We start from the raw sequence: 16,911 nt of genomic DNA, 5'->3' as shown, positions 1-16,911 counted from the left end.
ACTAACAAGGGACAGGTGTACAACCAGACAAAACCAAACAAACATGAAACATCGAACGGTGGTAGCTAGTACTCCGGGGACGACGACCGCCGAAGCCTGCCCGAACAAGGAGAAGGAGCAGCCTCGGCCGAAACCGTGACAGGATGGAAAGGATGTTGTTACATGTTGATGTTGAAGCTTCCATATGAGGTTTTTACAATTAAAAGAGGGGAAGCACCGGAAACAGATAAATCTGATTCTGAAAGAGAGAAATTTCATAGTCTGGAAGCCTACCATTGGAGGATAAGTCTAGGAGAGAAGTGGGGACTTTGACTTTTTCCATGGTATGGTGTAACATTTTTGGCAGATCACATTGATAATATTACCTATACTTTGAAGGGTTTTGCAAATGAAATGATAAGAGGGTTTAACCTTCTGTCAAGACTCAAAGGAGTATTGATGGATAGATATCAATTTTGAATATCCGATAATTTTTCACGTTTTTAAATATTATTGTGATTTTAGTATTTTGTTATGAATCAAAGGGGGGAAATGGAATGTGATTCATTTTATATATCATTTTATATATCATTTTTTGTTGATATTGATGTTTTAATTTGAATGTGTTGTTTTGCAAAAGATACTGTTTGGTCTTTTCTTTTCTTCCAGAAGCATATGGGGGAATGTGTAGAGGGGACAATATGAATGGACAATATGAATGGACTGGAGGAAGTGGAACAAGGAAGGTGTGGAAATGTTCAGATTCCATCATCGACGTTGCATTGAAAGTCGACACTGCTGAGGAGATGAAGTGTAGTGGACTACATTCCAGTGTCTGCAATGATATATAGACATATTTGCATGTGTAATCCATAATTTGTGTCATATTCTTTCTGTATTAATTTTTGAAGAATTATATTTGCTGTAGTTGGGTACATGTGGGGATCTCAAATGTTTTTGTTTATTTTGTGGATGCTTAGGGATATTGGGTCTAGGCAGGGACAGAGAGAATCCACAGGAGGGTCCGATGGGTCGACCAGCCTGAATGTGGACAAATTTGATTGTATTTTGTTTGCTGAGGCTTTCATGTGTATTTAATTGCATCATAGTTTAAAATGCATTGATAAAGATTTATGAATTGATCTGGAGTACTTAAGTGGTTGCCTGGGGCAGAGGGGCCGTGAGAGAATTTTACTGTCTTGATTGATTGATGGATATTTGGAAAGAAAGCTGCCAGACAGGTTTTTCGCTCTCACACTCCATAAAGATGTGTTCATATTTCATAGAAATTTATTTACACTCCATAAAGATTTGTTCATATTTCATAGAAATGTATTTACACTCCATAAAGATTTGTTCATATTTCATAGACATTTATTTACACTCCATAGAAAAATGTGTTTATTCTCCATAAAATTTGGTTTATTGTTAAAGTTACTCAATAAGAGAAAAATTGTTATTTGTCATAATCCTATTCTTTTTGTTTTTGAGACTTAGTTAGTCTCGAAGTGGGGAAATATGTAGTGTCTGAACAATTTATGACTTTGCTGACGTCTGTAAATGGTGTCTTAGAGGATGTTGACTCAGCTTGAGAAAGCATCTGGAGAGCATTTGTATAGGGGCAACCTAAAACAGAGGAAGTCTGTTAGGTGGAGTCCTGGGATTGGTCTGTAGGGGAAAACACCCATATCAGGTTACATAGGATATATATACTATGGTTTGGGACAAAGGAGGGGAGAATAACATATTAGAGATTGGGTCCGGTTATTCTCCAGGTGTCTGCAGAGGTCTGTAAATTGACAGTGAAATATTTTGATATAATAAACCTTTATAATCAAAGTACAGTGTCAGCGGATTCCTTCTTCTCACAGCATCTCAGCATCGTTTTCTCGACACTAAACTGTCAAGAGGAGTGTGTTTCGGGTCGTTGTCATGCTGGAAGACCCAGCCACGACCCATCTTCAATGCTCTTACTGAGGGAAGGAGGTTGTTGGCCAAGATCTCGCGATACATGGCCCCATCCATCCTCCCCTCAATACGGTGCAGTCGTCCTGTCCCCTTTGCAGAAAAGCATCCCCAAAGAATGATGTTTCCACCTCCATGCTTCACGGTTGGGATGGTGTTCTTGGGGTCGTACTCATCCTTCTTCTTCCTCCAAACACAGCGAGTGGAGTTTAGACCAAAAAGCTCTATTTTTGTCTCATCAGACCACATGACCTTCTCCCATTCCTCCACTGGATCATCCAGATGGTCATTGGCAAACTTCAGACGGGCCTGGACATGTGCTGGCTTGAGCAGGGGGACCTTGCGTGCGCTGCAGGATTTTAATCCATGACGGCGTAGTGTGTTACTAATGGTTTTCTTTGAGACTGTGGTCCCAGCTCTCTTCAGGTCATTGACCAGGTCCTGCCGTGTAGTTCTGGGCTGATCCCTCACCTTCCTCATGATCATTGGTGCCCCACGAGGTGAGATCTTGCATGGAGCCCCAGACCGAGGGTGATTGACCGTCATCTTGAACTTCTTCCATTTTCTAATAATTGCGCCAACAGTTGTTGCCTTCTCACCAAGCTGCTTGCCTATTGTCCTGTAGCCCATCCCAGCCTTGTGCAGGTCTACAATTTTATCCCTGATGTCCTTATACAGCTCTCTGGTCTTGGCCATTGTGGAGAGGTTGGAGTCTGTTTGATTGAGTGTGTGGACAGGTGTCTTTTATACAGGTAACGAGTTCAAACAGGTGCAGTTAATACAGGTAATGAGTGGAGAACAGGAGGGCTTCTTAAAGAAAAACTAACAGGTCTGTGAGAGCCGGAATTCTTACTGGTTGGTAGGTGATCAAATACTTATGTCATGCAATAAAATGCAAATTAATTACTTAAAAATCATACAATGTGATTTTCTGGATTTTTGTTTTAGATTCCGTCTCTCACAGTTGAAGTGTACCTATGATAAAAAATTACAGACCTCTACATGCTTTGTAAGTAGGAAAACCTGCAAAATCGGCAGTGTATCAAATACTTGTTCTCCTCACTGTATGTGTGTACGTATGTGTATGTATATATATGTATATATATATATATATATATATATATATCTGCGAGAAAAAATAAACATATGGGGGATTGGAAGTGATGCAGACATTTACATTGATGGAAGTTACAATCTATCTACAATATTAAAGCTAATCTACCCCCTAATTTTTATTTATTTTTAAATAAAGAAAAATAAAGAACGGAAAAGTGGTGCGTGCATATGTATTCACCCCCTTTTTTGCTATGAAGCCCCTAAATATGATCTGGTGCAACCAATTACCTTCAAAAGTCACATAATTAGTTAAATAAAGTCCACCTGTGTGCAATCTAAGTGTCACATGATCTGTCACATGATCTCAGTATATATACACCTTTTCTGAAAGGCCCCAGAGCTGCAACACCACTAAGCAAGGGGCACCACCAAGCAAGCGGCACCATGAAGACCAAGGAGCTCTCCAAACAGGTCAGGGACAAAGTTGTGGAGAAGTACAGATCAGGGTTGGGTTATAAATATAGATCAGAAACTTTGAACATCCCACGGAGCACCATTATATCCATTATTAAAAAATTGAAAGAATATGGCACCACAACAAACCTGCCAAGAGAGGGCCGCCCACCAAAACTCACAGACCAGGCAAGGAGGGCATTAATCAGAGAGGCAACAAAGATAACCCTGAAGGAGCTGCAAAGCGGAGTATTACATTTTAGTAATTTAGCAGACGCTCTTATCCAGAGCAACTTACAGTTAGTGAGTGCATACATTTTTTCATACTGGCCCCCCATGGAAATCGAACCCACAACCCTGGCATTGCAAGCGCCATGCTCTACCAACTGAGCTACGCAGGTGTATCTATCCATAGGACCACTTTAAGCCGTACACTCCACAGAGCTGGGCTTTACGGAAGAGTGGCCAGAAAAAAGCCATTGCTTAAAGAAAGAAATAAGCAAACACGTTTGGTGTTCGCCAATAGGCATGTGGGAGACTCCCCAAACATATGGAAGAAGGTACTCTGGTCAGATGAGACTAAAATTGAGCTTTTTGACCATCAATGAAAACGCTATGTCTGGCACAAACCCAACACCTCTCATCACCCCGAGAACACCATCCCCACAGTGAAGCATGGTGGTGGCAGCATCATGCTGTGGGGATGTTTTTCATCGGCAGGGACTGGGAAACTGGTCAGAGTTGAAGGAATGATGGATGGCGCTAAATATAGGGAAATTCTTGAGGGAAACCTGTTTCAGTCTTCCAGAGATTTGAGACTGGGACGGAGGTTCACCTTCCAGCAGGACAATGACCCTAAGCATACTGCTAAAGCAACACTTGAGTGGTTTAACGGAAACATGTCTTGGAATGGCCTAGTCAAAACCCAGACCTCAATCCAACTGAGAATCTGTGGTATTACTTAAAGATTGCTGTACACCAGCAGAACCCATCCAACTTGAAGGAGCTGGAGCAGTTTTGCCTTGAAGAATGGTCAAAAATCCCAGTGGCTAGATGTGCCAAGCTTATAGAGACATACCCCAAGAGACTTGCAGCTGTAATTGCTGCAAAAGGTGGCTCTTCAAAGTATTGACTTTGGGGGGGGGGGTGAATAGTTATGCACGCTCAAGTTCTGTTTTCTTTTGTCTTATTTCTTGTTTGTTTCACACATTTTTTTATTTTGCATCTTCAAAGTGGTAGTCATGTTGTGTAAATCAAATGATACAAAACCAAAAAATTCCATTTTAATTCCAGGTTGTAAAGCAACAAAATAGGAAAAATGCCAAGGGGGTGAATACTTTCACAAGCCACTGTACTTCCTTGCCAATTGTCAACATTTGCCAGTATGCTTAGAAGTGTGTCGGATTAATCAGAAAGGCCATTGGCTGGTTGTGATATTGTTTTCCAATATCCCTCTGTACTTTTCAGTTGATGGAAGACATGTTTCAGTAAATTGTATATTTTGATTAGAATCGCTGTCATAATCATTGGCCTGTACAGAGAAATAAGTCAAAACCACAAGTCCAAATCCCCATCTCCTTCCATGTCTTTGGAAAGGGCCGATTTAGCAAGCTAGCTACTGCATGACATCAACACAATCAGACCAGAAACATCCATGTTTTTCTGAAAATGACGTTTCGCTTAGGATGTGATTTGATTGGTGTGAAGTCAAATCCAAACTGGCCTCCCTTGGGGGGCATTTAGCTACACCAGGACAACCCACAGTTGAGCTCAGCTCAACGCTGATTGGCCAATTATTTTGTACTTTTTTCATCAAAGGAGGCCAAATGCTTGTTGGCGTCAATCAATCAAATGCTACGGCAGCAACATGTCATGCTCTTTTGGTTCAGGCAGCATCAGATACATGGGCTACACATACTGTGTCACGTTCGTTGAAAACAGGATTGGACCAAGGTGCAGCGTGGTATGCGTACATGTTCGTTTATTGAATAAACGCCGAACAAACAACAAAAGCAACGTAACATGAAGTTCTAAAGGCTAACATCAAACAAGCCAAACACACAGAAACAAGATCCCACAAAACAGGTAGGCAACATGGCTACCTAAGTTTGATCCCCAATCAGAGACAACGATAGACAGCTGCCTCTGATTGGGAACCACACCCGGCCAACATAGATCTACAATATCTAGATCATACACATAGAAAATCACACCCTGACCAAACCAACTAAAGAAAACCGGGCTCTCAAGGCCAGGGCGTGACATACTGAGACAGAGGGGCCCTGTTTCCCAAAGGTGCGTACTCCGGCCGCACCAACCTGACTCATTAGGGGAGGGTCCGGGTGGGCATTCAGCCTCGGTGGCGGCTCCGGCTCCGGGCGTGACGTCCTCTCCCTTTCTGCCTCCCCGTTGCACCCCTGGTCTGGTCTGGACTTCGGCGCGATGCTTCCCCTCTCAGTCCTCCCACGATGCACAAAGCCCTGTCTGGACCCTGGTGTGGGAGGCCCCGACCCTGGAGAGGGGCTGACGTCTGGTTCTGGACTGGAGCCGCTGACCGGAGCTGAACTGGACCCCGGTGGAGCAGACTGCTCTGGCTCTGGACTGGAGCAGCTGACCAGAGCTGGCTGGGCACCGGTGGAGTGGACTGCTCTGGCACAGGAGTGGAGCCGCTGACCGGAGCTGAACTGGACCTCGGTGGAGCGGACTGCTCTGGCTCTGGACTGGAGCAGCTGACCGGAGCTGGACTTGGCACCGGTAGAGCGGACTGCTCTGGCACTGGAGTGGAGCAGCTGACCGGAGCTGGACTGGGCACCGGTGGAGCGGACTGCTCTGGCACTGGAGTGGAGCAGCTGACCGGAGCTGGACTAGGCACCGGTGGAGCGGACTGCTCTGGCACTGGAGTGGGCACCGGTGGAGCGGACTGCTCTGGCACCAGCCGTACCGGGCTGGGGACACGCACCACTGGTCTGGTGCGAGGAACAGGCATGGGCCGCACCGGGCTGGGAACACGCACCACTGGTCTGGTGCGATGAGCAGACACGGGCCGCGCCGGGCTGGGAACACGCACCACTGGTCTGGTGCGAGGAGCAGGCACGGGCCGTGCCGGACTGGAGACACGCACCACTGGTTTGGTGCGGGAAGCAGGCACGAGCCGTGCCGGACTGGAGACACGCACCACTGGTTTGGTGCGAGGAGCAGGTACGGGGCGTACCGGGCTGGAGACACGCACCACTGGTTTGGTGCGAGGAGCAGGTATGGGGCGTACCGGGCTGGCGACACGCACCACTGGTTTGGTGCGAGGAGCAGACACAGGCTTTACCGGTCTATGAAGGCGCACTGGCGGCATAGTGCGTAAAGCCAGCGCATAGCCCGGTGCCTGCACGGTCACACCTTGCTCGGATGATTCTTCCGGTGAGATTCAGCCACTTGTGAATTGACGGAAAATTATGAAAACAAAGAGACCAAAGACAAATTATTATAATATAGTTGTTTCATAGTTGGTTTTTATATTTTAACCTGCGTGTCATGATCATATCTTGTGTGGATGGACAAAATTAACATGCGTGCGATAGCGCACGTGGGCACACGCACGTGCGTGGCCGGTGTAGTCAGCATGTTAGGCAAGTCTACTCATCATACAACAGTGGTTTTGGGAACCTTTAGCAGCACAGAGCTGTTAAAAACAGCACAAATCATATCACATGTTATAGTTATAGCACTACTGATATACCAGGATCAGAATAGGAAAGGAGGAGCTGGACACAGCAAGTGAACAAAACAGATAGGGGGGTCATGGCTCCCCGCAGCACCACGGACACCAGCCAACAGTGCTGTCTGACAGGGACCGGAAGTAGGAAGTGGAACAGGAAGTCAACAGAGGGTCATGGTGAGTGTCTATATCACAGTAGGTCAAAGGTCAGGATTAGGGTTCAGGAGGACAAAAGGAAAGACAGAGAGATGACAGAGACTTACTAGAGGGAGAAAGGGTTATTGAAAGAGAGATATAAAGAGATATTGAGTAGAGAGAGAGATGTTGAAAGAGAGGGAAGTTGGAGGTTGACAGTGACAGTGACACTATCTAGCCCAGCCATTTTCCAACAACAGATGCAATTCTTACCACCAACCCACCAACTCTGACCTCCAACCCAATCATAAATGAAAAACAAAAAGCTTAGGTGCTGCTAGCGCATCATTTCTGCTAATATTTTCATTGTTTCTGTTCTTGCATGGACATCTAGTGACAAACAACAATGTGAGAAGGGATATGGATTCTTTGCCTATTCTCAGATTGAGAAGACAAGATGTTGTTTTACTGTTTAAAGTTTTTTTCATAAACTTTATTTGCTATAGTCAAACGTTCGATGGCCTACTTTTCCAACAGTTTATATAGAGTTTCCAAAAGCTAGACTTTCAGGTTTTAGGCCTGATGGGAGTAACTGAAGCTGAACCATATTTAAAGGTATTCTGATTCCCATGTAAAATAGCCTTTTGAGTGACTAAAATATCACCCATAATATTTGGGGGTAGAAATCAATTTACGGCACTGACGTATGTGTTGACATGACAGCTGCGTCAGAGTTTTGAACGACCCTTCCCCCCTTTTGTTCCATGCTGGCTGAAGACCTAGCTAGCCAGTAACTAGCTAACACCAGACACAGATGAAAGGGGAAACATGTAAGTATCTTTGCCATAGATGAATAGGGTAAACTTTTAATTATATTTGCTGACACCCTACAGTCAAATTTTGGCACCAGTAGAGTAGTTATCTAGCTATATAAACCACGCCCCTCCGCAAACACGCCTTCTCCGATGTTGATTACAAGGCGGTACTTATTTAAATTAGGTAAGAGAATATCATGTTACCATTGGTGTATTAATAAAATGAGAGTTAGGGTGATTTCACCCTATCCCCTTAATAATCACAACTCCTGTCTTCCAAGTGTTTGACATGGGAGAGGGGACCAGTAACTTTATGATCAATCTTTATCAATGTAGAAACAACAGTAATTTTTCAAACTTAGGTCATCATACTTTCACCTGTTTTCATCCAAATATCATCCAATTTCATGAAAAACATGATTTTGACAGTTCATGACCTTTAAAATGAAGACACTTCTCTCCTCCTGAGTTTTCCAGGAGCCAATTTGTGTGCGTGAGGGCTAGACTGGAACGAGTTAAGTTGGAGACTGGCAGACTCATTCATTGTCTCAACTGTCTCAGTCCACTAACCAGACCCTCCGTTCCCCTGTCTAATACCATGTCTCAAGTCTCTCCTCTCCTCTCCTCTCAACCCTGCATTCTAATACCCGATTTCTCTTTAATCTCCCTCAACCCCTGTCCCCCTGTCCATTCCTCTCCTATCAACCCTGCATTCTAATACCCTATTTCTCTTTAATCTCCCTCAACCCCTGTCCCCCTATCCATTCCTCTCCTCTCAACCCTGCATTCTAATACCCTATTTCTCTTTAATCTCCCTCAACCCCTGTCCCCCTGCCCATTCCTCTCCTCTCAACCCTGCATTCTAATACCCGATTTCTCTTTAATCTCCCTCAACCCCTGTCCCCCTGTCCATTCCTCTCCTCTCAACCCTGCATTCTAATACCCGATTTCTCTTTAATCTCCCTCAACCCCTGTCCCCCTGTCCATTCCTCTCCTCTCAACCCTGCATTCTAATACCCGATTTCTCTTTAATCTCCCTCAACCCCTGTCCCCCTATCCATTCCTCTCCTCTCAACCCTGCATTCTAATACCCTATTTCTCTTTAATCTCCCTCAACCCCTGTCCCCCTATCCATTCATCTCCTCTCAACCCTGCATTCTAATACCCTATTTCTCTTTAATCTCCCTCAACCCCTGTCCCCCTGTCTATTCCTCTCCTCTCAACCCTGCATTCTAATACCCGATTTCTCTTTAATCTCCCTCAACCCCTGTCCCACTGTCCATTCCTCTCCTCTCAACCCTGCATTCTAATACCCTATTTCTCTTTAATCTCCCTCAACCCCTGTCCCCCTATCCATTCCTCTCCTCTCAACCCTGCATTCTAATACCCGATTTCTCTTTAATCTCCCTCAACCCCTGTCCCCCTGTCCATTCCTCTCCTCTCAACCCTGCATTCTAATACCCTAATCATCTCTCTAGTCCCCCTACCTTATCTCCCCATCTCCTCTCAACCACCCGCTGCCCCGCATCCCGTCTCCCTGTTTCTTCTCAACCCTGCATTCTAATGACCCCTGTCCCATACACTGAATCATACCTTTCTCCCTTCTTTCTCATTCTTTCTCTCTCCCGCTCGCTCTCACACTCAATGCCTCTGACTTTCTCTTTCCTTTTCTTTCTTTCTGTAGCGCTTTGTCTTTTCCCTCCCCTTTTATCTCCATCTCATCTCTCTCTCTTTCTCTCTCTTCATATCTCTAGCTCTCTCCTACTTTTCCCTTCCTTCTCTCTCCATCTCTTCTCCTCTGTGTAGTAGGCTCCAGAGCCAGCCATCCAGCCAGGTCAGTGCGAGGGAGGGTTGTATTGTTTCGATGGTACCAGGTGTGTGGAGCTCTAGTCCAATCTGCCTTCTACTAATACCTGCTCTCTCCTGAGAGATTCAATCAGGCCCAGACACAACCAACTCCTCAGCTGGAAGGGCTGCTGTGTGTGTGTGCATGCATGGGTGTGTATGACAGACTGTGAGAGCCTCTGTTACTAAGCAGAACATAACCTGTTATAAACATTCTCTCTCTCTCTCTCTCTCTCTCTCTCTCTCTCTCTCTCTCTCTCTCTCTCTCTCTCTCTCTCTCTCTCTCTCTCTCTCTCTCTCTCTCTCTCTCTCTCTCTCTCTCTCTCTCTCTCTCTCTCTCTCTCTCTCTCTCTCTCTCTCTCTCTCTCTCTCTCTCTCTCTCTCTCTCTCTCTAGTGTCCCCACCCCTATCTTTCCTTCTATCCCTACCCACTCTCTCTCTGTGTATGAGGACAGACTATAGTTGCAGACAGTGTTATTTAGCTCATTGTGTTCCATCAGTATCGTTGAGAGTTCCTCCTGGCTCCAGTCTGGCTCACAGCAAAGAGCCATTTTTCTCCTTCTTATAGTCTGAGGCATTTACCATCATCATAGAACACCTGAGTGGTGTTCTATACCTGACCTACCTGTCATACAATGCCTTCAGATAGTATTCACACCCCTTGACTTTTTCCACATTTTGTTGTGTTACAGACATTGAATATCCCTTTGAGCATGGTGAAGTTATTAATTACACTTTGGATGGTGTATCAATACATGCAGTCACTACAAAGATACAGGCGTCCTTCCTAACTTATTTGCAGGAGAGGAAGGAAACCGCTCAGGGATTTCATCATGAGGCCAATGGTGACTTTAAAAGAGTTCCATAGTTTAATGGCTGTGATAGGAGAAAACTGAGGATGGATCAACAACATTGTGACAGAGTGAAAAGAAAGAAGCCTGTACAGAATATAAATATTCCAAAACATGCATCCTGTTTGCAACAAGGCACTAAAGTAATACTTCAAAAAATGTGTTATGTTTGGGGAAAATCCAATACAACACATTACTGAGTACCACTCTCCATATTTTCAAGCACAGTGGTGGTTGCATCATGTTATGGGTATGCTTGTAATCATTAAGGACTATGGAGTTTTTCAGGATAAATAAGAAACGGAATGGAGCTAAGCACAGGCAAAATCCTAGAGGAAAACCTGGTTTAGTCTGCTTTCCACCAGACACTGGGAGATGAATTCACCTCTCAGCAGGACAATAACCTAAAACACAAAGCCAAATCTACACTGGAGTTGCTTACCAAAAGACAGTGAATGTTCCTGAGTGGCTGAGTTACATTTTTGACTTAAATCTGCTTGAAAATCTATGGCAAGACTTTAAAATGGTTGTCTAGCGATGATCAACAACCAATTTGACAGAGCTTGAAGAATTTTGAAAATAATAATGGGCAAATATTGTACAATTCAGGTGTGCAACGCTGTTAGAGACTTACCCAGAAAGACTCACAGCTGTAATTGCTGCCAAAGCTGATGTAAATACACTTATGTATACTTATGTAAATTAGATATTTCACTATTTCATTTTCAATAAATGTGCAAAAATGTATAAAAACATGTTTTCACTTTGTCATAATGGGGTTTTGTGTGTAGATTTGTGAGAGAAAAAAACATTAATTTTATCCATTTTGAATTCAGGCTGTAACACAACAAAATGTGGTATGAATACTTTCTGAAGGCACTGTATAATAACACTTGTGTTACCTCCTCAAGCTGCCTGCTAAGAATGTGGAATAACCACTGGAGTAATGATACTAGATTACTGTCTGTTTAAGAAGGAAACAGGAAGAGAGAGAGGTAGAGAGGGGTAAAGAGATGGAGAGAGAGAGAGAGAGAGAGAGAGAGAGAGAGAGAGAGAGAGAGAGAGAGAGAGAGAGAGAGCGAGAGGGAGAGGGAGAAAGGTTGTTTAATAATGCAGTATGATTATGCTCTCACAGATGGAGAGATGGATAAAAATAGCTCCACCACGATGATGGTAGAGTGAGGGAGAGAGAGAGAGAAGCTAGGAGAAGGAGAGGGAGATTGGAGGGAGGAGAGGAACAGATGGGGAAGGTGGAGAAGGAGAGGGGGAGTGAGGGTGAGAGAGAGAGGGAGGGAGGAGAGGAACAGAAGGGGAAGGTGGAGAAGGAGAGGGGGAGTGAGGGTGAGAGAGAGGGAGGGAGGAGAGGAACAAAAGGGGAAGAGGGACAGAGAGAAGGTGGAGAAGGAGAGGGGGAGTGAGGGTGAGAGAGAGGGAGGGAAGGAGAGGAACAGAATGGGAAGGAGGGACAGAGAGAAGGTGGAGAAGGAGAGGGGGAGTGAGGGTGAGAGAGAGGGAGGGAGGAGAGGAACAGAAGGGGAAGGTGGAGAAGGAGAGGGGGAGTGAGGGTGAGAGAGAGGGAGGGAGGAGAGGAACAGAAGGGGAAGGTGGAGAAGGAGAGGGGGAGTGAGGGTGAGAGAGAGGGAGGGAGGAGAGGAACAGAAGGGGAAGGTGGAGAAGGAGAGGGGGAGTGAGGGTGAGAGAGAGGGAGGGAGGAGAGGAACAGAAGGGGAAGGTGGAGAAGGAGAGGGGGAGGGGGAGTGAGGGTGAGAGAGAGGGAGGGAGGAGAGGAACAGAAGGGGAAGGTGGGGAAGGAGAGGGGGAGTGAGGGTGAGAGAGAGGGAGGGAGGAGAGGAACAGAAGGGAAGGTGGAGAAGGAGAAGGGGAGGGGGAGTGAGGGTGAGAGAGAGGGAGGGAGGAGAGGAATAAAAGGGGAAGAGGGACAGAGAGAAGGTGGAGAAGGAGAGGGGGAGTGAGGGTGAGAGAGAGGGAGGGAGGAGAGGAACAGAATGGGAAGGAGGGACAGAGAGAAGGTGGAGAAGGAGAGGGGGAGTGAGGGTGAGAGAGAGGGAGGGAGGAGAGGAACAGAATGGGAAGGAGGGACAGAGAGAAGGTGGAGAAGGAGAGGGGGAGTGAGGGTGGGGGCAGAGGGATATAAATAGAATTTGCGAAATAAGGTGAGACAGAGACGTGGAAGGGACTGGGAGAGAGCGAGATAAAAGGGAAAGGAAATTGGAATGAGAGAGGGAAGGAAGGAGGGAGGGTAAGGAGAGTAACATGAATAGGCCTATAAATAGAAAGGTAATGTATCAGTCTCCTGATCTTTTACCTCCTGTGGCCTAACACTTAATCACACATGCAGGACACACACACAAGCACACACGCACACACAAACAAGCTGGTAGCATAGAGGTTAGGGAGGAGGGTCACCAGTTCAAATCCCAGATCTGACAGGAAAATCTAGTGGTGAATGATTGTAAATACCATCTCCAGCCACTGTGCTCTTGAGCAAGGCACTCAACCACTAAAATAATGGTTCCAGAAGTGCTGCACCGTGGCTGACCCTGTAGCTCCAAACCCTTCACTGTGGGATTGTGTTGAAAAGCAAAAAAACGACATTCTCTTTTATGGACAAATGGACAATACAGTATTAATGGACAATATTTTTCTTCTTCTACACAAACATGCACACACAACTCTGCCCAACACGCACGCCCGACGCACGCACGCACGCACGCACACACACACACACACACACACACACACACACACACACCACCACCCCCCTCCCCCATCTCACCTGATCCCAAGGACAGAGGATCCCCCCGGAGAACATGAAGAGGTAACCCATGGCAACCAGGCAGGCCCATATAAGAAGGGAGAAGAGCCGGAGCATGCGGTTGAAAACGGACTCTATGCAGACCAGGATGAAGATGGAGAGAAAGAGGAAGAGGGTGGTGGGCACAGTTATCAGGAACGCTAGGTGGTCCTCCATGTTCTGGAGAGAGAGAGGGAAGGAGAGAGGAAGGGAGGGAGGGAAGTAAAGAGAGGGAGAGAGGGAGGGAGGGAAAGGGGGAGGGGAGGGAGGGAGGGAGGAGTGGAGGGAGGGAGGTAAGACAAGGAGAGAAAAACGAGACAGAAGCTTTTTGTGTCCTCAATTCCTGAAGGAGACAGCTTCACGCCGCCTCTCTCTCTCCTCCACCCCCCTCAGAACTGTAAATAGATCCTTCAAGTCTATAGAACCAGTGTGTGTGTGTGTAAACATTTTCTGAGGTTTTATTGCTTTTGGTTTTGTGTTCAATTCCCGCAGGGATCACATACACTTAGCCTATTAAAAATGCTTGCACTCATTGTACAGACTGACAGACAGACAGTCTGAGCCCAGAGAATGTGCTACTATGTCACTTCTATCCTCCCACTGTCACGGTCAGCATTTAAAACCTGTCAACACACATGCCAACACACACTCTCTCTCTCACACACACACACACACACACACACATAAAACACACGCACACACACACACACACACACACACACACACACACACACACACACACACACACAGTCTGCATTCATACCATCCTCCATACTCTCTGTAATGTAATGCACACCCATCATTGCTCTACTCATCATCACTAGCTCTCAGACTCTATTAACATTTATATTACCCCCTCACCCGGCCACTACCTGTGTGTGCGTGTGTGCGTGTGCATGTGTGTCTGTATGCCTGCCTGCTTGTGTGTGTGTGTACACGTGTGCGTGTGTGTCTCCTCCCATCACACACACCCAGGTTAAAGTGACAGGTGTTGGGTAGCCTGATGGTGTGGTAGTGTAGTCAGATGTCCATTAACAGGGAGAGCACTCCAGATTCAAGGCGAAAGTTGACATTTTTGTAGGTCCCAAGGACGTCGTGAGGCACCGTCAAAATAGTCCACTGGGGCAAAAAAATGAAGGCCAGAGCTGGGATTTAACCCAGGTCTATATAATGACAGACTGGTGTTTAGACCACTGCACCATCCACAATGAATTAACAAGGCCAGTCTTAATGAATTGCTAAACTAAACCCTTGAATTTTTTTTCTGAACTTAACCAATTGGAATTCATGCATGAATTTAATTAACCCTATTGCAAACCCTAACCAATCAGAATTCATGCCTAAATTTAACCCTATCCCAAGCCCTAACCAATCGGAATTAATGCTTGACTGTTAACTAATCGGAATTAATGATTTTCTGTTTTACTTAACCAAGTCGCAATTAATGCCTAAATGAAGGCAAGTCAAAACCGGCCACTAGGGGGAAACGGTGAGCGCTAGTACAATCTAGTAGGCTTGGGTTTTGCTAGGGCATTGTGGACAGGGATGGCAGATGTTCAATCCCAGTTATTGGCACTGCGGTGTAAATAAACAAATTTGACGTTTCGAGAAACGTGGACAAATGTCTTATTTTGCAGTGCGACTGTGAGAGCTCGTTGCCTTCAGAGCTAGAGGTTGGATGGAGGTCAAGGCCTAAATCTCTGACATCCAGAGTGCAGAGTCTGAATCAAATATTTACCCTGCCCTTCTGACCCTCTAAGAGTTTATCAATTATAGAACGATGCAGAAAACTCCATCATTTTGCACATTGAGAGCCTAGAATATCATCAGAAGTCCCTCCATATGGTGATTCTGTGAACACGTCAGTAGAATACAATCTATCATTCTGCAGTTCTATGATTTGTATTTCATGATTCTATGGTAGAATACAGTGGTGTTATAAGGTTCTATGATATAATAGATTGGTGTTCTATGGTCAAATATACTGGTGCTCTCTGGTAGAATAGTGGTGTTCTGTGGTTCTATACTAGAATACAGTGGTGTTATGTGGTAGAATACAGTAATATTCTAATATGCTTCTATAGACTGGTGTTCTATTTAATATTTTTTGTCATTTAGCAGATACTCTTATTCAGAGCAATTAGGGTTAAGTGCCTTGCTCAGGGGCACAGACAGATTTTTCACCTAGTTGGCTCGGGGATTCGAACCAGCTACCTTTTGGTTACTGGCCCAACGCTCTTACCGCTAGGCTACCTGCCACCCTTCTATGGTTGAATAGATTGGTGCTCTATATTTCTATGCTAGAATAGAGTGGCGCTCCACATTTCTATGCTAGAATGCAGTGGTGTTTAAAGATTCTAAAGAGTAGCAGTATAAGTATGAGTCGGGGTGTTTGGAGCCAGGCTGAGGTGATAGGTCATATTGTTAGGGGGGTAGAGTAATGCCTTAACAGCAGTAAAATGACTCAGGGTCTGACGAGGCCAGGGAAAACCCAGGGGGCTACTAGCTAGCTACTGACACCCCAAGAAGCACAGAGAACAAAAACCCAGTCAGAATTACAATGAGCTTTATATATATACAGTACCGTTCAAAAGTTTGGGGTCACTTAGAAATGTCCTTGTTTTCGAAAGAAAAACATGTTTTTTGTCCATTAAAATAACATCAAATTGATCAGAAATACAGTGTAGACATTGTTAATGTTGTAAATGGCTATTGTAGCTGGAAACGGCTGATTTTTTATGGAAGATCTACATAGGCGTACAGAGGCCCATTATCAGCAACCATCAGTCCTGTGTTCCAATGGCACGTTGTGTTTGCTAATTCAAGTTTATCATTTTAAAATGCTAACTGATCATTAGAAAACCCTTTTGCAATAATGTTAGCACAGCTGAAACTGTTGTGCTGATTAAAGAAGCAATAAAACTGGCCTTCTTGAGACTAGTTGAGTATCTGGAGCATCAGCAATTGTGGCTTCGATTATAGGCTCAAAATGTCCAGAAACAAATAACTTTCTTCTGAAATTCGTCAGTCTATTCTTGTTCTGAGAAAATGAAGGCTATTCCATGCGAGAAATTGCCAAGAAACTGAAGATCTCGTACAACTCCCTTCACAGAACAGCGCAAACTGGCACTGACCAGAATAGAAAGAGGAGTGGGAGGCCCCGGTGAACAACTGAGCAAGAGGACAAATACATTAAAGTGTCTAGTTTGAAAAACAGACGCCTCACATGTCCTCAACTGGCAGCTTCATTAAATAGTACCCACAAAACACCAGTCTCAACGTCAACAT

At 45.2% G+C, this 16,911-nt stretch overlaps 1 protein-coding gene across 1 annotated transcript in view; it reads right to left on the bottom strand.

Moving 5' to 3' along the window:
• The window catches only part of LOC121585784 (adenylate cyclase type 2), a 130,777-nt gene that overhangs the window by 101,547 nt on the left and 12,319 nt on the right, over positions 1-16,911 (bottom strand). Inside the window, exon 2 of the mRNA XM_045226078.1 lies at positions 13,606-13,803. Coding sequence (XP_045082013.1) covers positions 13,606-13,803 — 198 coding nt within the window. The remainder of the gene's footprint in view (positions 1-13,605; positions 13,804-16,911) is intronic.

The sequence above is a fragment of the Coregonus clupeaformis genome, chromosome 17 (assembly GCF_020615455.1).
Source record: "Coregonus clupeaformis isolate EN_2021a chromosome 17, ASM2061545v1, whole genome shotgun sequence".
Lineage (NCBI taxonomy): Eukaryota > Metazoa > Chordata > Actinopteri > Salmoniformes > Salmonidae > Coregonus > Coregonus clupeaformis.
Note: the sequence above shows the minus strand (reverse complement) of the source record. Positions and strands in the feature narration are given on the sequence as shown.